Here is a 21,621-nt window from a genome sequence, read left to right on the forward strand (position 1 = left end):
ATGAAAACTAATGAACAAATTTCTTTATCCAAAATGTATAGATCTTTACACAATATCTGTTCTATTATATCTGAAATTAGAAGAAAGAAAATTTGTAAAATATAGTCATCACTAGCAATAGAGAGACTTGGGACACGAAAAAGAATGGGGCTTGATGGGTACCTTCCTACTAGAGTGAGGAAAATTTTGTTCTACTTGGAACAAACACATTAAAAAATAGAAGGATTCCATAAAATTTTTTTGTATTAAAGGAAAAAAGGAGAGTTAATTAATGATTATATCCATAAACATGAGACAAGTGTTTGTTTTTTTTCAATAGACACAGGTAGCACAAAAGAAATAAAGTTTTCAGACTTTAAAAGTCCCAGTGCACCCCTGGCCATTCAAATCTGAACCCTCACAAATCCGAGTGTTGCCCAACTGTATCTCATCATGCCTCCTTGAAAACTTACAGTATAGTTCCTTCCAACATAGTTAAAAATATGTTTCTAAAATTCAAATGTTCCATTTTATCGATTTTTAGAGATTTTTAAAGGTTTTCTTTGACGTGGACCATTTAAAAATCTTTACTGAACTTGTGACAGCAATGCTTCTGTTCGGTTTTTGACCTCGCGGCACGTGGGATCTGAGCTCCCTGACTAAGGATTAAACCTGCACCTCCTCATTGAAAGGTGAAGCCTTTCAGCACTGGACCCCAGCGAAGTCCCAGATGTTCTGTTTTAAAATGCTGTATCCATAGCCAATTTCACCTTATTTAAGTGTGAAAAATTATTATGCATTACACAATCTACTCATCTAACCCCAACTAAGTTCTAAAAATGCAAATGAAACACAGAGGAGCACCAATTAAGGTATTATGTTTATCCCTGCAATTATAAGAGTCATAAATTCTTTCAAGCCAATGATGTCTATCATTTTAATTAGTCAGTGTCTGAGTTTTCCTTAGACTAACATTATATGTTTACAGGAACAAACTTAATAGCAAATCCTTCAGTAAGATATAAGAGCACTTTAATAATTTTTTAAAGATTTTTTTTTTTTTGATGTGGACTGGTTAAAGTCTTTATTGAATTTGTTACAGTATTGTTTCTGTTTTTTTTTTTTTGTTTTTTCATTTTGGTTTTTTGACTGAGAGACATGCGGGAATCTTAGCTCCCTGAACAGGGATCGAACCCACATATCCTGCACTGGAAGGCAAAGTCTCAACCACTGGACCAACAGGGAAGTCCCTCTCAATTATTGTTTAAATCTATCACAGAAAACTAGCCAATCTGAGCACACAGACCACAGCCTTGTCTAACTCAATGAAACTAAGCCATGCCATGTGGGGCCACCCAAGATGGTTGGGTCATGGTGGAGAGGTCTGACAGAATGTGGTCCACTGGAGAAGGCAATGGCAAACCACTTCAGTATTCTTGCCTTGAGAACCCCATGAACAGTATGAAAAGGCAAAATGATAGGATACTGAAAGAGGAACTCCCCAGGTTGGTAAGTGCCCAATATGCTACTGGAGATCAGTGGAGAAATAACTCCAGAAAGAATGAAGGGATGGAGCCAGCTACCCAGTTGTGGATGTGACTAGTGATAGAAGCAGGTCCGATGCTGTAAAGAGCAACATAGCATAGGAACCTGGAATGTTAGGTCCATGAATCAAGGCAAATTGAAAGTGGTCAAACAGGAGATGGCAAGAGTGAACATCGACATTCTAGGAATCAGCAAACTAGAATGGACTGGAATAGGTGAATTTAACTCAGATGACCATTATATCTACTACTGTGGGCAGGAATCCCTTAGAAGAAATGGGGTAGCCATCACGGTCAACAAAAGAGTCCAAAATGCAGTACTTGGATGCAATCTCAAAATCGACAGAATGATCTCTGTTCGTTTCCAAGGCAAGCCATTCAATATCACGGTAATCCAAGCCTATGCCCCAACCAGTAACACTGAAGAAGCTGAAGTTGAATGGTTCTATGAAGACCTACAAGACCTTTTAGAACTAACACCCAAAAAAGATGTCCTTTTCATTATAGGAGACTGGAATGCAAAAGTAGGAAGTCAAGAAACACCTGGGGTAACAGGCAAACTTGGCCTTGGAGTACGGAATGAAGCAGGGCAAAGGCTAATAGAGTTTTGCCAAGAGAACATACTGGTCATAGCAAACACCCTCTTCCAACAACACAAGAGAAGACTCTACACATGGACATCACCAGATGGTCAACACCGAAATCTGATTGATTATATTCTTTGCAGCCAAAGATGGAGAAGCTCTATACAGTCAGCAAAAACCAGACTGGGAGCTGACTGTGGCTCAGATCATGAACTCCTTATTGCCAAATTCAGACTTAAATTGAAGAAAGTAGGGAAAACCACTAGACCATTCAGGTATGATCTAAATCAAATCCCTTATGATTATGCAGTGGAAGTCAAAAATAGATTTAAGGGCCTAGATCTGATAGATAGAGTGCCTGATGAACTATGGATGGAGGTTCATGACACTGTACAGGAGACAGGGATCAAGACCATCCCCATGGAAAAGAAATGCAAAAAGGCAAAATGGCTGTCTGAGGAATGGCTGTCTCAGGAGGCCTTACAGATAGCTGTGAAAAGAAGAGAAGCAAAAAGCAAAGGAGAAAAGGAAAGATATAAGCATCTGAATGCAGAGTTCCAAAGAATAGCATGGAGAGATAAGAAAGCTTTCCTCAGCGATCAATGCAAAGAAATAGAGGAAAACAACAGAATGGCGAAGACTAGAGATCTCTTCAAGAAAATCAGAGATACCAAGGGAACATTTCATGCAAAGATGGGCTCGATAAAGGACAGACATGGTATGGACCTAACAGAAGCAGAAGATATTAAGAAGAGGTGGCAAGAATACACAGAACTACACCAAAAAGATCTTCACGACCCAGATAATCACGATGGTGTGATCACTCACCTAGAGGCAGACTTCCTAGAATGTGAAGTCAATTGGGCCTTGGGAAGCATCACGACGAACAAAGGTAGAGGAGGTGAAGGAATTCCAGTTAAGCTATTTCAAATCCTGAAAGATGATGCTGTGAAAGTGCTGCACTCAATATGCCAGCAAATTTGGAAAACTCAGCAGTGGCCACAGGACTGGAAAAGGTCAGTTTTCATTCCAATCTCAAAGAAAGGCAATGCCAAAGAATGCTCAAACTATCGCACAATTGCACTCATCTCACACGCTAGTAAAGTAATACTCAAAATTCTCCAAGCCAGGCTTCAGCAATACGTGAACCGTGAACTTCCAGATGTTCAAGCTGGTTTTAGAAAAGGCAGAAGAACCAAGATCAAATTGCCAACATCCGTTGAATCATGGAAAAAGCAAGAGAGTTCCAGAAAAACATCTATTTCTGCTTTATTGACTATGCCAAAGCCTTTGACTGTGTGGATCACAATAAACTGTGGGAAATTCTGAAAGAGATGGGAATACCAGACCACCTGACCTGCATCTTTAGAAACCTATATGCAGGTCAGGAAGCAACAGTTAGAACTGGACATGGAACAACAGACTGGTTCCAAATAGAAAAAGGAGTATGTCAAGGCTGTATATTGTCACCCTGCTTATTTAACTTCTATACAGAGTACATCATGAGAAATGCCGGACTGGAAGAAGCACAAGCTGGAATCAAGATTGCCGGGAGAAATATCAATAACCTCAGGTATGCAGATGACACCACCTTTATGGCAGAAAGTGAAAAGGAACTAAGGAGCCTCTTGATGAAAGTGAAAGAGGAGAGTAAAAAAGTTGGCTTAAAGCTCAACATTCAGAAAACGAAGATCATGGCATCTGGTCCCATCACTTCATGGCAAATAGATGGGGAAACAGTGGAAACAGTGTCAGACTTTGTTTTTTGGGGCTCCAAAATCACTGCAGATGGTGATTTTAGCCGTGAAATTAAAAGATGCTTACTCCTTGGAAGGAAAGTTATGACCCACCTAGATAGCATATTCAAAAGCAGAGACATTACTTTGCCAACAAAGATCCGTCTAGCCAAGGCTATGATTTTTCCGGTGGTCATGTATGGATGTGAGAGTTGGACTGTGAAGAAAACTGAGTGCCAAAGAATTGATGCTTTTGAACTGTGGTTTTGGAGAAGACTCTTGAGAGTCCCTTGGACTGCAAGGAGATCCAACCAGTCCATTCTAAAGGAGATCAGTCCTGGGTGTTCATTGGAAGGACTGATGCTAAAGCTGAAACTCCAATACTTTGGCTACCTCATGCAAAGAACTGACTCATTGAAAACACCCTGATGCTGGGAGGGATTGGGGGCAGGAGGAGAAGGGGATGACAGAGGATGAGATGGCTGGATGGCATCACCAACTCGATGGACATGAGTTTGGGTGAACTCCGGGAGTTGGTGATGGACAGGGAGGCCTGGCGTGCTGCAATTCATGGGGTCTCAAATAGTCGGACACGACTGAGCTACTGAACTGTACTGAACCTCTTCAGAACCAGCTTTTATTGGTTAACATTATAATTTCCTTTCTCTTCTCTTACACTGAAATCTCTTTTGTTTTCACTTTCAATTTTTTTCAACATTTTCTCAATTTCTGGAGGAATTTCTTGTTTAAATTAGACAAAAATATGCACTGAAGAAACACAGTCAGAACAAATGCACAAATGAAATAATATTTTACAGTGTATATACTACTCTCAATTTCCCCTAACCAGAGCAGTGTCTGTGATAAACTTCCTCCGTATGGTCACTGCATGAAATTTTCAAAATCTCATTGTCTATTGACTGTATTTAGAACAGAACTTGAGATTTTTCCTATACAATATGTTGCTTAAACAGTATTCTCAGTTTTGCGTAATCCAAATATAATTTCCAGTATAAATATTGCCCCCCCTAAAAAAATAACAATTAAAAAACCAGAGTGAAATATAGGCATTCCATGAATTTGAGTACCAAAAATCAACAGATATTTTACCGGGAAAATATTAACTTGGAAAACACTGGGTGGAGTAAGCTTGTACATTTAAAATGAACTTTCCTCTGCCCCCACCCACATCATATGCAACTCATCAACTTCCTTGAATTATAGGACCACTTCTTTCGTCTTCATTGTTTATTATGAATAATAAATGAACAACTAGAGAATTTAGCAATTTAGCGGCTTTTGTGAGAGCAAATTCTTTGAAGAAAATAGGAGGGTCAGAGGAAATCTGAATTTTTAAGCAATGAATGGAACATGAAGAAGAAAAAATAACAACTATACAACATGCTTTTAGGAAATTTCAACTTATGCACACTTTAATCTCCCCAACAGGGAGAGAACTGCTAGAAAAAAGGGAGAGGTACTGAACACTGACTGTATGCCAGTGGTTGCTTAAAACATTCTATATATTATTATCTCCACTATTTTTCAGATGACTTAGATTCCAATAGCTCTATTTTTATGGACAAGAAAGATAAGAATTAGAGAGGTTAAGTAGATCAGGTGACACCTTATAAGTAGTAAGCATTACAAAAGTCCAAATTCATCTTTTTAAACCCCAAACACATGCACTTAGAACTAAACCCTGTGTACAGGGTTCACCAAATTACAGAGCAAAGGATAATCAGCCAGATTTCCCAGCAGAGGACTCTGAGTTGCTATGCCAGCATTCTCATCAGTAGGTACGAGCCTTTTAAACTCCCCCAGGTATTTCAAGGAAATACTTGACATCAAAGAGAAGCTAATCCATTCACGCTCCATTGTCTTATACATTTTTTTTTTTTTTTGCCTTTTTTAAACTTTTCATTTTATACTGGAGTATAGCTGATTGATTAAGAATGTTGTGATAGTTTTAGGGGCACAGCAGAGTGACTCAGCCATACACATGGATCTGTTCTCCCCCAAAATTCCCCTTCCACCAAGGCTGCCACATCACATTGATACCAGACTTCCCCGTGCTATACAGTAGGTCCCTGATGGTTATCCATTTGAAATTTGGCAATGTGTACACATCGACCTCAAACTCCCTTACACATATTTTTCAAGCAAAAGTTAACTGTCATGTTAAAACATAATTGTTTTATGACTCATATCTATAAATTACTTAAAACACATATGTGCATACATACACAAATTAAGACTTGGTCTCTGTCCTTATTATAATTAAAATTTTTATTAAATATCGGTCAATAACACAGAATATGATAGTGGCTGAATCTCCATACAGACATTTAAAAGAGGAATCTTGGTTGTCTTTTTCTTATTAAAATTCATTAAACAATTATTTTTCTCCATCATCATTTAGCAATTAACAAAATTGCCATCGAAATAAGCTTTTAAATATAACTTCTAAAGACTCAATAATAACCCCCTAATATTACTTTTGCTAATAAAGCTCTGGTTCTTATTTGACTGATTAGAATCACTAATTCCAGATTCAGTTCAATTGCATCTTCCTAAATATATATGTTTTGCCTCCTCTTGTCTTTTTCTATTTTAAGACGTCCTTGACGGAATTATTAGCCTACGCCCATGAATATAGATGAAAAGTGTGCATGAACTAAAGTCACTTTCAGAAGTTTAGTGGATATAGCCACTGCCTGAATATCATTTATCCTTCATTTATCTGTGAAAGTTCCAGGTTAAGTGTTTTTGCAGTACTGAGACATTGAGAAACATTTCAAAGATACACACACATTCTTCATGACAAATCAAAATTACTAAAGAGGTTTTCAATAAATAATAGATTGAATGATTACCATGTAATATAAAATAATTATATGCTTGTGATCTCTGCAAGAGAGAAAACTTTGCTAAAACATTTGGTAGAAATATATTCTTAATAAAATGCAAATAATGGAGGTTCACACTCAAATGTCTATACCATCTAAGGAATACTGGTAAGGTGCTCAAAATATCAGATAATGTAAAATGATATAGTTTTTACTGAATACATGCCAAACAAGAGAATATACCAAAAATGAGACTAGGTAAATCATATAGGTGATTGCGTGTTTGCGTGCTAAGTCGCTTCAGTCATATCCAACTCTTTGTGACCCCATGGACTGTAGCCCACCAGGCTCCTCTGTCCATGGGATTCTCCAGGCAAGAATACTAGAGTGGGTTGCCATTCCCTTCTCCAGGGATCTTCCCAACCCAGGAATCAAACCCGCATCTCTTGTATCTCCTGCATTGGCAGGTGGATTCTTCACCTTAGCACCACCTGGGAAGCCCATATAGGTGATTACCTTTTTATTTTAAGAACTTAAGAAATAGGTTCTCTTTGAATAACAGATGAGGAATTTGGGTTTCAGAGAAGTTGTACAGCACATAGCTAGTAAGAAGAATGTCTGAAATTAGTACCTACTTCACTAGAACATGGTACCTACCCGTGCTTCCCCATTTAGCCTAGGGGTATATTTTGCTTCTGTTTAAATAAGAATAGAACTGAAATTCTTTGGAATTCACAAACTGGACCCCAAATAATGGAACCCAATTGTCAGACTTATATAAAAGTGCCCTACAGTATCTACTTCATCTCCTGTGCACTGGGATAGAATGAGTGGCTATCAAGCAATCAAAATGTGGCTAATCCAAATTGAGATGGGTTGTAGTTGTAAAATAAATACACACTGGATTTTAAAGGCTAAATCTGAAAATAAGAATATAAAATACTTCATTATTATCTTACATAGCTTTTGTGTTAAAAATGATAATACTTGGGGCATATTGAGTTAATTCAGGGTTCAGTCGTGATTCAGGGTGAACTACACCAGGGTGTAGTTCAGTCCGTAAAGAATCTGCCTGCATTGCAGGAGATCCAGGTTCAATTCCTGGGTTGGGAAGACCCCTGGAGAAGGAAATGGCAAAATATATTCTAAAAATGAATTCTGCTTTTTCTAAACATAACTTCTAGCATATATATATTACACAAGTAGCTTACATTAGTGGCTTGCATTATACTTCTGTTAAAAGTTCATGATATTGCTGAATTCTCTTGCACCAACTTTCATGAAGACTAATAAAAAGCAGTTTGGCTTTTTAAAAATTTGTCCAGGACACTCCCCCAAATATGTTTAAACACATATATACACAACAGTATATATACTCTCTACTGGCACTTTATTATATCTAGCCTAATTTTGAGATGGTTTTCCTATTCTACCCTACCACAATGAGATATTCTTAAAAGCAGAGCCTCAATTTCTATTCACCAAAAATTTTAATAGAATATCTCCAATAGCATCAGGATATACAAAGAACTCTAGTGATATTAATCAGATCATATCAGTCGCTCAGTCATGTCCGACTCTTTGCGACCCCATGAATCGCAGCACACCAGGCCTCCCTGTCCATCACCAACTTCCGGAGTTCACCCAGACTCATGTCCATTGAGTCAGTGATGCCATCCAGCCATCTCATCCTCTGTCGTCCCCTTCTCCTCCTTCCCCCAATCCCTCCCAGCATCAGAGTCTTTTCCAATGAGTCAACTCTTCGCATGAGGTGGCCAAAGTACTGGAGTTTCAGCTTTAGCATCATTCCTTCCAAAGAAACCCCAGGGCTGATCTCCTTCAGAATGGTATGCACCCTTAATTTTATAATTAATATATAATCTATACCACTTTTTACATACTTTAAACTTTTCCTTTTGGAAGCCTTGTCATTTTTGTTTAAGAAACTTCATTCCAGATTTCATAGGTTTAAGAATTTAAAATTCCCAATGAGATTGGTTTGTTCCTCTGACATCCCACTTAGTAGCTGTTCATTGAAGTTTAAAGTGGTTCTACATAAAACTTTTGCTCTCTCGTTACTTGGATGCTATGAGATTACTTTTTATTATGATCAAACATTTACTATTTAAAAGGTCAGATCTGGACAAAAGCTAGTATAGCTGTCATCAGATTTGCTACAGAGAAAGAAGGTGAAGCTTTTCTCAAGAAGTAGATTATTCTGAGGTATCTGAAATGCTTTTACATTTCACTCTCATTAGTATCTAGGCTTCCGTGATGGCTCAGCTGGTAAAGAATCCGCTTGCAATGTGGGAGACCTGCTGCATTCGATCCCTGGTTTGGGAAGATCCCCTGGAGAAGGGAAAGGCTACCCACTCCAGTATTCTGGCCTGGAGAATTCCATGGACTGTATAGTCCATGGGGTTGCAAAGAGTCGGACACAACTGAGCAACTTTAACTTTCACTTGTTAGTATATATATCCCTCAACACAATTTTGAAATGTTTGTTTTCCTCTGTACCATTCCATACTGTGCTGGAAACTTCAAGCAAACATCCTGACTTAATTATGTGTCAGTGGGGAAACAGTTATCTAGAAACATAATCTGTGAAACGAATGAGGAAGTCAAGGCAGAAATGGCACGGTTCCCCATTCCACCCACCATGTTAAGTCAGCACAAATAAATTAGTTCATTCTTCTTAAAGCACTTTTGTTTCTTATTTAAAATATGTAATTTATATACAAAAGGAATGGCATTTTTATTTTCTTCTCCAAACTCATGGTTTAAATATTAATATATATCATGTTATCAATTGATAAAATTTGTTCTTTTGCTTTCTTAACACTATATACTGTATTTATTTTCATCTAATACCTCTAATATATTATAGGGATTAATGCTATTTAATATTTCCACATCTTATAACACTGCCAATTTATGTATTATATTGGACATCTATCAAGTCAACATTTTAATCTAATTATTAAGAAAAATTACCCAAATATTTTTAGGTGAATGGATGGACATAGTCAATCATCTAAATGACTTAAATATATAAATTCAACCATTCAAATGAATGAGTGAGTGAGTGTTAGTCGGTCAGTCATGTCTGACTCTTTGCGACTCCATGGACTATATAACCCACCATGTCCATGGCTCCTCTGTCCATGGAATTCTCCAGGCAAGAATATTGGAGTGGGTTGCCATTCCCTTCAAATGAATAAAGTATTTGTCTGAAGAGAATAAAGTATATAAAATAACCACACTAACATCTAATTAAAATGGAATAAATCTGTTCTTGAAATTCTTACATTTTATTAAGAGTGAATGATATTTATTTCGGATTGAAATCTGAATCAAACTGAAAACAAAGGAGCCTTATTTTATTGATCTAAGAAGATACTGACTAAACTAAGAACTCAGGAATTGGTAAATACACCAAAGCTTGGAGATAAAATTCGAAGACAAGTTTATGAGTAAAGGCTTGAAAGATAAGATTTTAGATTCAAAAAGATTTTTCCTTATGAAAAGAATAATTTACTAGGTGTTTAGGTCACTTCTTTTCCATTTCCTTCCTTCCCACCTACCACTCTGTAAATACACAAACTAAATAAATCAAAATGTACCTGTCGGAAGAGGCACTGCGAGTTCTTCTTTCATGGAGTGATGGGAAGATAGACAGTTCTTTGTAAGCACAATGTCATCCAGTGCTATATCACCACGGTGGCCCTTCCCAACTCGGCCTTCAAATTTGAGTTGGAAGTCCTCATCACCAGACAGGGCTAGCTCTTTCCGCTGCCAGAAATTGCCTTGTTCTACAGTGAGGTTAAGCAGGACCTTCGTTTGGTTTGAGACTGATACCTGGATCAAGGTGAGCGCTCCAATGCCATGTCCATACATGTGATAATGAAAAATTATCTGCAACCAAAAATAGAAATATTATAAATGATTAGTACAGTTAATTTCACCTTATTTTCAATTATATCATGCTGTCCTCTCTTTTCTTAAGAGATTCTGGAAGAAAAAATAGGTCTGTATGTTCTATTGCTTAGTGAATACTCTATCAATGAACGAAGTTAGTCTAGCCTTAAATCATATGCTGCAAAACATGGAATGTAGTACAATAAGGACCAAGCAGGAATTTAGTTGAAAAAATGAGTGGCGTTTACTTCCTTTTTGTGACTTATAAAAGTAGGATTCCTCCACAAACTCTTAAAATCTGCTGTCAAAGGGATACAAATATCATTAAAAAGTGCTATATTATATAGAAAAACTTTTCATGATTAAGAAACATCAGGTACTAAAGAAAATAATTTCCATCTCATGAAACTTAAATCATTTTCTTCAAAACAGCAGAGTACTTGATTGCTTATTCCACCACATTCTTAAACTTGAAACACATTTTCAGTTCTTCAAGGTCCTCAGGGCTCTACTACTATACATAGCAAAACCACCAGAATAGCAATTTCTAAATTTTACTTGAAATGTTTCAGGAGAGTAGACTTGAGTTTTACCCCCAAGTAAAAATTAATATGAGTATTTCCAAGGATTAACATTTCAATGTTTCAAATATGGAGTTTACCAGATTTTTGGTGATTAAAACACTGGTGGAGAAAATTAGGGGAAATTCTAAAAAAGAGAAGCGTATGAGTTAGGAACAGTAGGGACTCAGAGTTTTTAAGCTTTGGGCTTGTCATTTTTAGGAGTGGGGGAAAACTAATGGGGGGTGATCTTCATGCAGGAAAATAACATTTTAGAAACACTGGCACTCATGGATATTATAGTCTAGAGAAGGGAAATGAATGTGTTTAAAGGGTAAAGAATGTGATTAAACAATATACATAATGCATACTTTCAAACAGCATCAAGAGGTAAGCTCTGTGAAGTCAATCTATGCAAATTTCCTAGCTGATGAATAATACCCAAACTTCAGCTATTACTCTATGATCCAAAAATGTTTATTCTATTGATTAACCCATTAATGTAGGAAAACATGAACTCTGTGACCACTGTGGCTTGTTCTGGGAGGACTGGTCAAACCTGAGTGGCACAAAGTGAGAAACAAAAAGTGTCTGACCGGGATTGACATGTATGCACCATTGACACCATGTATAAAATAGGTAACTAACGAGAACCTACTGTGCAGCCCAGGGAACTCTACCCAATGCTCTGTATGACCTAAAGAGGAAGAAAATCAAAAAAAGGAGGGGATAGACGTATATGTAGAGCTGATTCCAGGGGCTCCCCTGGTGGCTCAGTGGTAAACAAATCCACCTGCCAATTCAGGAGACATGGTTTCAATCCCTGGGTCGCAAAGATCCTCTGGGGAAAGAAATGGCAATCCACTCCGATATTTTTGACTGAGAAATCTCATGAAGAGGAGCCATGAGGCTGCAAAAGAGTCTGACATGACTTAGCAACTAAATAACAACAGAGCTGATTCACTTTGCTGTACAGCAGAAAACTAACACAATAATGTAAAGCAACTATATTCCATTAAAAATTAATTTTAAAAAAGGGTCTGAGGCCAGCTTCTTGAGCAGTGTCAAAAGGCAAGAAAGGAAACTATCCAACAGGCAATAGCACACATCTGTCTGGAGCCCCTGCAGTCATACACATGGTCTTCCCAGTATCCTGCCTTGTTCTGTCTTATTTGAACAGAAAGCATAAAGCATATGTTTTATGCCACACAAACACTTCTGTATCTTCTTGAGGCCATTTTCTGAATGATACCATTGGGTTAACATGCAAACAAACATCTAAACACAAGCACTCCATTTCTACAGAGAATACTTGATGACAATGTAACCTAATCACAGGGCAACATGAGCAAATAAAAATCTGTCTAGTACTGAATTCTTTTAAGGAGGCATCTTCACCAGAATTTCAGTTACTCTCTACACTCATCAATCTATGTCTGCATACTTTTCTGTATTCCACCCATCCCTCAGTAGGGAGAAAATTCTCCAATTTGATTTTTTTCTGCCTGAAGGTATTCCACAAGGTCAAGTGACAGAAAGGATTTTCATGAAAGTTTAGGAGGTCATTTCTGCTCACTTGATAAACAAATTTTTTATATCTGAGAGTCCCAATCATTTCCAGCATGACTTTTCCTTACTACTTTGTATACAATCTATATCATAAATATTGATAAAATGAACTATTCATCATTAATTTTTTGACATTTCTCCTAGGCATACTTCATTATTCTCACACAGATGTTTAAACAGTGGGAACTATAGTTCTGGGACCAGGCAAAAATAGAGATAAATGAAACCCTTGGTTACTACAGTATGAAAAAAAGAATCTATTGAACATTCTTAGAGGAAGTCTAAATAGAAAAGCTAAGAAGTCTTCTTTCTGTTGTCTTCCAAATTACTCGATACTTTCTTGAAAATAAAACCCCAGAAAACCGGGTTTGTATATGTTTTGTCTGTATCTATAAATCTGTATATTCACAGATATTCTGAAATGAGAAAATCAGTTCTAGTCTTGGAAAGTTAATTAAAAATTAAACATGCAGTATATAAAATTTCAGTTTGACTTCTTTGCCTCTCTAAAACTCAATGTTTGCCAAACTAATTAAAGTTTAATTGTGTATTTTTTCATTACATCCATTCTGGACTGCTGAGTTATGTCTCTCAAACTTTGATCATGTCACTTTCTTGCAGAAAATCTATCAAATGTGCCTAAAGAGAGAAGAGAGATATTATTCTGAGTGTTAAACTATGAAATCAACTTAAGCTGAGACAGAAAAGCTCCTAAGACAAGCTAAAGATTTAACATGACTGGGGCAGTGGTAGGATGTGAAGGCTGGTCAGTATAAAACAGGAACAAACACCTTGTAGTAACTACAGGTTCAGCTGGAAAGCCCATGATCGAAGATTTAACATGCCTCCTTCTGGAGTTAGGGCTCTCTGTGTTGTGGAAAGAAATATACAAGAATATGACAATCTGAAGATAATAAAGATTTAAATCATGCCTCCCAGTTTAATTCTTTGATCAGCTAGCAACTTTCTGGATATAATTTGTTTTCTTTACAGTGCTCAGACATTGAGGAATATACCAGTCCAAATACATGTGTTCACATGTATGAGCTATGGAGACTGTATTTTTTGTCATAAATATAAAGGGTGCATTTATTCACACATTAACTTCTTATAAAAAGATGCCATGAAGTCATTTCTGAGTGCTTAATTTATATGTAAAGCTAAATTTAGCTCCCAGCCTAGCTGGCTCAAATCCCCTGGGGAATAAAAACAATCACGCAAATAATAAAGGAAAGTGAAGGATCTTCCAAATGCATAGTCATCATATGAAGATCCAAACAACTCTACTTATATTTTTAACACTCTATAAACATTTTCTTCAAATTTCCACAGGATAATGGCCAAACCATTTTTTCCTAATCTAGAAATTCTACATTTTAAAGTGTCAACTTCAGTCTTTAATTTTCCGTGAAGATGTCCAACCATTTTATCATGGTGTCAACTGTGACTAATATTAGTTCTTGGAAATATTTAACTATTTTACACTATTTCTCGCTGTTTATTTCTCTTCCTTATGATGAAATTCCAATAATTCCAATGAGTGCCAAGTTCCCTGAGTGGACACAACCAATATTTCACTTTGTTCTAGGTGGTTCGGACAGTAAAGAATCTGCCTGCAATGCAGAGACACATGTTCAGTCCCTGGGTTGGGAAGATCCCCTGGAGAAGGAAACGGCAACCCAATCCAGTATTCTTGCCTGGAGAATTCCATGGACAGGAGTCTGGTGGGTTACAGTCCACGGGGTTGCAAAGAGTTGGACACAACTGAGTGACTAACACTTTCTTTCACTTTCACCCATAGTTACGGATAATAACCATGACATTTTCCCAATGGATTCCAAGATTCTTTGTCTATGGAACTTATCCATAGGATAAATTCTTCCAACAGTTCTAACAAACCTTCCCTTTCATCTTCACTTTCTGCCGCTCACAAAATTCCAAGTTGAGTGCATTCAAAGTCACTTTTTGGTCTGGTTCTGGCCATTCTGTTTTCTGTTTTTGACTCTATCAGAAGTTGCTTATAACATTTCTGTTTTAATTTTTTCTCCATACCTTACAGTTTTTGCTTCTCCAGCTTATGACTGGACTTGAAATTCTGGCTGCCCTCATGGGCTGCTGAGGGAACAAGCTCTTTATAAAGATGTAATGGCCAGATGAATTTCCCAAGGTGTGGTCAGCCGCTGGCTCTGTGCCTGTAGCAGGGACATTGCTCGCCTTCAGATTCCAGTCAAAGTCATCATCCTGCTCCTGCTCCCAGGAACAAAGATCAAACTCAAAGTCACAGCGCCCCCTGGAGGCACCTGGAAAACATTTTCCAATTTATGGTGGAGAGAAAAAGGAAATCAGCCGATAAAGCATGCAATCCAAAATCACATTTTATAAAGCACTCTCATGTCTAGGGACCTTTGAACTTGCTCCTCTCTCTGCCAGGATTCCTTCCCAAATGTCCACATGACCTTCCCACTCATTTCTATCAGATCTGTATTTGAATATCACCTTGTCAGTGGATCCTTATTTACTGGTGTATCTAAAATCTCCTATACTCAACTCTCTCCTGCTTCAGTTCTTTATTTTTATTGTTGGCACTTTCCTAATATATCATATCTTTACCTATTTATTTTATTTTTTTGGTCTTCCCTCACTCTTCACTCATCAGAATGCATGTTTCATGAAGGAGAGAATTTGCTCAGTTTTGTTCATTGTTATTTTCCCAGTGCCTGGCAAAAAACTGCTTAATTTGCTGAATAAATAAATGAAGTTTAAAAAGAGAAAAAAAAATTATAGTAATCTTATGTAAGCTTTTATAAAGAGAATGAATAAACAACAAGGTCCTATTGTATAGCATGAGGATTATATTCAATATTATATGATAAACTATAATGGCAAAGAAATACAAAAAATAATGTGTATATATATATATGTATAAACTGAATCGCTTTGCTGTACAGCAGTAATTGACACAACATTGTAAATCAACTATACTTCAATTGAAAAATACCAAAAAAATTACAGTAATCCTGCTACATCATGCAATATTCAAAACCTACCAATATTATCCTTACAGAAATATTAAAATAGAATATTTTAGTTTGTTACACACAGATACATAACAAGCTAATGACTTACATAAGTTTATTCCTTCACCAATCTGGTCCCAGGGTCAAAATGCATGGGAAAATGTTAGTATTATACACCTTTTCTCCTCCAAACCCCTATTTGATCAAAGTAACTTATTTCTTCTCTCTTCTCCTCTTTGCTTCTCAGCTCTTGGTAGGGAATTTAGGAAGTTCATTATTTTTCAACACAGTTTGGCATGGGAAATACTGCCTGAAGCAAAAATTACTAATCATCATAATTATTTTTTTAATGTATACTCATTTCAGAGGTAATAAAATTGTGAAATGAAAAAGTAAGGCTAAAACTGCAATGATTTATTATAATAAGTCACAGAAACTAAATCTGTTATTTAATACCAACTATCTCTCAGGTATTCTAAAAATATTTATTATTAACATTGCTTAAGTTTTTCTTTCATTTCCAGAACAGTAAAAATTATTGAGTTCGACTATGTCCGTATTGGTTTTCTGCCTGCCAAATCTATGCATCTCTGACGGTTGCTGTTGTTCAGTCACTCTCATGTCCAACTTTTCCATGACCCCATGGGCTGCAGCACTCCAGCCTTGATTTCTATTTTCTTCTTTTTAAAAATAAGGCTATCCTTTTTTTTTTTTCTTCTTCTTCTTCTTCTTTTTTTGCTTTTTTCTGGTTGCCCTAGAGTCTACATTATACATTTGCAACTAATCCAAGACAACTTTTAAATAACAGTATACTACTTCAAGGGTGGTGTGAATAGCTTATAAGAACAAAATAATCCTAATTCCTCATTTTCATTCCTTGTATTACTGCTGTCATTAATTTCACAAAGATAAGCACATGTATTGGAAAAGGAAATGGCAACCCACTCCAGTATTCTTGCCTGGGCAATCCCATGGACAGAGGAGCCTGGAGGGCTACAGTCCATGGGATCACAAAGAATCAGACATGACTTCGTGATTAAACAACAAAGTATATGTATATATACACACACACATACATATATATAGATATACACAAGAAATACATAAGCATATGTAATACATTGTTGCTTTTTATTATTTTGAACAAACTATCTGTTATAAGAAAAAAAATGTTTTTTATTTTACCTTCACTTATTGCTCCTCTGATACTCCTTTCTTTATATAGCTCTGAATTTCAGATCATTTTTTTCTCTCAAAAAGTTAGTTTAACATTTCTTGCAAGGCAAGTCTACTAGCAACAGATGCTCTTATTGTTTGTCTGAGAAAGTCTATAGCTTCCTCATATTTAAAGGATAAATTCACAGGGTACAGAACTCTACATCAGTTTTTTTTTTTCCTTACAACACTTTAAATGTCATTCCACTTTCTTCTATCTTGCATTGTTTCTGCAGAGAAGTTGGATGTAATTTTTACCTTTATTTGTGTATAAGTAAGGTATTTTTCCCTCTGACTTCCTTCAGAAATTTTACTTTACCGTTGACTTTCTGTAATGTTAAAAGTTAAGCCCACATGTAGATTTTTTTTTGGCATTTATCCAGAATCATATTTCCTGAGCTTCCTGTATCTGTGATTTTTATGTGCCATAGGTTTGGCAAAATTCTCAGTCATTATTGCTTCAAACATTTCTTCTGCTCCTTTCTTTCCTCTCCCTTAGATATTCCTATCAGTCACATCTTTGATAGTTGTCCCATAGTCCCCCAATATTCTGTTCTGTTTTTCTCAGTCTTCATTCATTTGCTTTTCAGTTTTGGAGACTTCTATTAATATACCCTCTAGCTCAGATCTCTCTCCTTAGCCACATTCAGGCTACTATTCAATTAATCAAGACACCATTTCTGTTACAGTGTTTTTAATCGAAATCATTTCTTTTTGGTTCTTTATTAGGATTACATCTGTTCTTCTTGCATGCTGTTTTACCTACCAGAGGCCTTAGAATATAAATCATAATTGTTTTAAATTCTTAGTCTGATAATTCCAACATCCCTGTCATGTCTAGTTGTGATGCTTGTTCTGTTTCTTCAGATTCTATTTTTGCCTTGTAGAATGCCTTGTAATTTTTTCTTGATAGCCAGACATGATGTACCAGGTAAAAGGAACTGTTGTAAGTAGGCCTTGAGATTCCCTGGTGGCTGAGATGTAGAGTCTGCCTGCAATGCGGGAGACCTGGGTTCGATCCCTCTGTCAGGAAGATCCCCTGGAGAAGGAAATGGCAATCCACTCCTGTGTTCTTGCCTGGAAAATCCCACGGGCAGAGGAGCCTGTCAGGCTACAGTCCGTGGGCTTGCAAAGAGTCAGATACGACTGAGCGACTTCACTTTCACAGAAGTAGGCCTTTAGCAATGTGGTGGTGAGTATGGGGGGAGGGAGAGTGTTCTATGGTCTTATACTTGGGTCTGTTTTAGTGAACCCATGCCTCAGGACTGAACTTCACCACTGTTCTCAGGATTTCTTCCCCCCTCACTTCTTAGGTGAAACAGGATTCCTAGAGGAAGCTAGCATTATTTCCCCTCCTCCTATAAGTTAAGCTCTGATAACACCCTAGCAATACAGGCTCTGGTTAACTAATAATACCTTCCCCCAATGACATGATTTGTGAGGAAGAATCGAGTGCTTTGGTGAATTTCAGAACGGTTCCTTTATCCCTCCTCCTGCTGGAAGAAGGAGGGGATTCTTTTTTCTCCAATATTTAACATGGGAACCTGGTTGAACTTCTGGAGATAAATCTCACAGTACTGGGTGGGGGAGGGGGGGTTGGAACATGCCTTATGACTGTGTTCCCCTTTAGTTTTTAACACTCAGGCTTGGCCACATTGAGCCTTCAGAAACTCATCAATATCACTCAGGTTTTCCTACCCTAGAAACTGATTTCTGAAGTGGCTACTGCTTGCAAGTCTCTACTCTGATAAATTCTGACCCTCTGTACAGACTGCCTATCTTTCCAATCTTGAGGACAGCCTTTGTGCTATGTCCTCCCCTCTCTTATGGATGCAAGTGAAGTGAAGTGATACTGTCACCCTGCTTATTTAACTTATATGCAGAGTACATCATGAGAAACACTGGGCTAGATGAAGCACAAGCTGGAATCAAGGTTGCTGGGAGAAATATCAATAACCTCATACATGCAGATGACACCACCCTTATGGCAGAAAGTGAAGAAGAACTTAGGAGCCTCTTGATGAAAGTGAGAGTTTAAAAAATTGGCTTAAAACTCAACATTCAGAAAAGTAAGATCATGGCATCTGGCCCAATCACTTCATGGCAAATAGATGGGGAAACAGTGGAAACAGCAGCTGACTTTATTTTCTGGGGCTCCAAAATCACTGCAGATGGTGACTGCAGCCATGAAATTAAAAGACGTGTGCTCCTTAGAAGAAAAGTTATGACCAACACAGACAGCATATTAAAAAGCAGAGACATTACTTTGCCAACAAAGGTCCGTCTAGTCAAAGCTATGGTTTTTCCAGTAGTTGTGTACAGATGTGAGAGTTGGACTATAAAGAAAGCTGAATGCTGAAGAATTGATGCTTTTGAACTGTGGTGTTGGAGAAGACTCTTCAGAATCCCTTGGACTGCAAGGAGATCCAACCAGTCCATCCTAAAGGAAATCAGTCCTGAAAATTCATTGGAAGGACTGATTTGAAGCTGAAACTCCAATACTTTGGCCATCTGATGTGAAGAACTGACTCATTTGAAAGACCCTGATGCTGGGAAAGATTGAAGGCAGGAGGAAAAGGGGACAGCAGAGGTTGAGATGGTTGGATGGCATCACCGACTTAATTGACATGAGTTTGAGTAAACTGCAGGAGATGGTGATGGACAGGGAGGCCTGGCGTGCTGCAGTCCATGGGGTCACAAAAAGTCAGACACGACTGAGTGACTGACCTAAAGTGAAGTGAAAGTTGCTCAGTCGTGTCCCACTCTTTGCAACACCATGGACTATACAGTCCATAGAATTCTCCAGACCAAAATACTAGAGTGGGTAGCCTTTCCCTTCGCCAGGGGATCTTCCCAACCCAGGGATTGAACCCAGGTTTCCCACATTGCAGGCAGATTCTTTACCAGCTGAGACACAAGGGAAGCCCAAGAATACTGGAGTGGGTAGCCTATCCCTTCTCCAGAGGATATTCCTGACTGAAGAATCAAACCAGGTCTCCTGCACTGCAGGCAGGTTATTTACCAACTGAGCTATCGGGGAAGCCCTACGGATGCAAGAAAAGTTGTTCATTTTTCATTCTGTTCAGACTTTTACTTGTTATTAAGACAATAGGTTGCTGGCAATTTCTGAGCTCCTCACATACAGAACCAGATAGTGGAAATTACACTAATACCTTTTTACAATTTTGCTGCTAAATGATAAAGAAGGCTGACACCGAAGAATTGATGCTTTTGAACTGTGGTGCTGCAGAAGACTCTTGAGAGTCCCTTGGACAGCAAGGAAGTCAAATCAGTCAATTCTAAAGGAAATCAACTCTGAATATTCATTGGAAGGACTGATGCTGAAGCTGAAGCTCCAATACTTTGGCCACCTGATGTGAAGAGCTGACTTGTTGGAAAAGACCCTAATGCTGGGAAAAACTGAAGGCAGGAGGAGGAGGAGATGACAGATGATTGGATGGCATCACTGACTCAATGGACATGAGCTTGAGCAAGCTCCAGGACACAGTGAGGGACAGGGAAGCCTGATGTGCTGCTGTCCATGGGGTCACAAGAGTCAGACATGACTGAGCAACTGAACAACAACAAAACAATAGGTTGTCAGCAATTTCTGAGCTCCTCACATACAGAACCAGATACTGGGAATACATAAACACCTTTTTACAATTCTTCTGGTAAATGATAACACTAACAATGTTAGTAAAGTTGTTATAAAACTGAGAATGTATTCAGTTCGGTTTAGCTCAGTCGCTCAGTTGTGCCCAACTCTTTGCAACCCCATGAATCGCAGCACGCCAGGCCTCCCTGTCCATCACCAACTCCCGGAGTTCACTCAGACTCACATCCATCGAGTCAGTGATGCCATCCAGCCATCTCATCCTCTGTCGTCCCCTTCTCCCCCTGCCCCCAATCCCTCCCAGCATCAGAGTCTTTTCCAGTGAGTCAACTCTTCGCATGAGGTGGCCAAAGTACTGGAGTTTCAGCTTCAGCATCATTCCCTCCAAAGCAATCCCAGGGCTCATCTCTTTCAGAATGGACTGGTTGGATCTCCTTGCAGTCCAAGGGACTCACAAGAGTCTTCTCCAACACCACAGTTCAAAAGAATCAATTCTTCGGCGCTCAGCCTTCTTCACAGTCCAACTCTCACATCCATACATGACCACAGGAAAAACCATAGCCTTGACTAGACGGACCTTTGTTGGTAAAGTAATGTCAACAAAGAGAATGTATTAGTAAGGGCAATATCTTATAAACATACGTTTAGGACACTTTTCACATTATTTAAAGTAAATTCACATGCTGTAGCATAAAACCAATGAGTGATTAATTGGACAATAAAAAATGTACTGCTTAGAATTACTTGTCAACAGTAATTCTTTATTTAAGTCCTACTTGAATATTACAAAGTGAAAGCGAAAATCTGTAAGATTGTAATTACATGTAAGCTGATATTCAAAACTAAAAATACTTGAGAAGAAGGTAAGTTGCAACATTTCAAGGTATATTTATACAAAGATTTTTCTCTTAAAGACAGCACATTTGAACAACTGCTCAATAAATAAAATTTAATAAATTAAAATTTTAATAAATAAAAATTTATAAAATTTAATAAATAAAATTTAGATGATTTTATCAAAATGAGAGTAGGAA

General features: G+C 37.7%; 1 protein-coding gene across 1 annotated transcript in view; it reads right to left on the reverse strand.

Annotated features, from left to right (window-relative positions):
• Positions 1–21,621, reverse strand: part of MALRD1 (MAM and LDL receptor class A domain containing 1) — a 570,138-nt gene that overhangs the window by 319,912 nt on the left and 228,605 nt on the right. Inside the window, exons 25-26 of the mRNA XM_027560003.1 lie at positions 14,792–15,039; positions 10,316–10,607 (exon numbers count right to left, since the gene is read on the reverse strand). Of these exons, the coding sequence (XP_027415804.1) occupies positions 10,316–10,607; positions 14,792–15,039 (540 nt within the window). The remainder of the gene's footprint in view (positions 1–10,315; positions 10,608–14,791; positions 15,040–21,621) is intronic.

The sequence above is a fragment of the Bos indicus x Bos taurus genome, chromosome 13 (assembly GCF_003369695.1).
Source record: "Bos indicus x Bos taurus breed Angus x Brahman F1 hybrid chromosome 13, Bos_hybrid_MaternalHap_v2.0, whole genome shotgun sequence".
Lineage (NCBI taxonomy): Eukaryota > Metazoa > Chordata > Mammalia > Artiodactyla > Bovidae > Bos > Bos indicus x Bos taurus.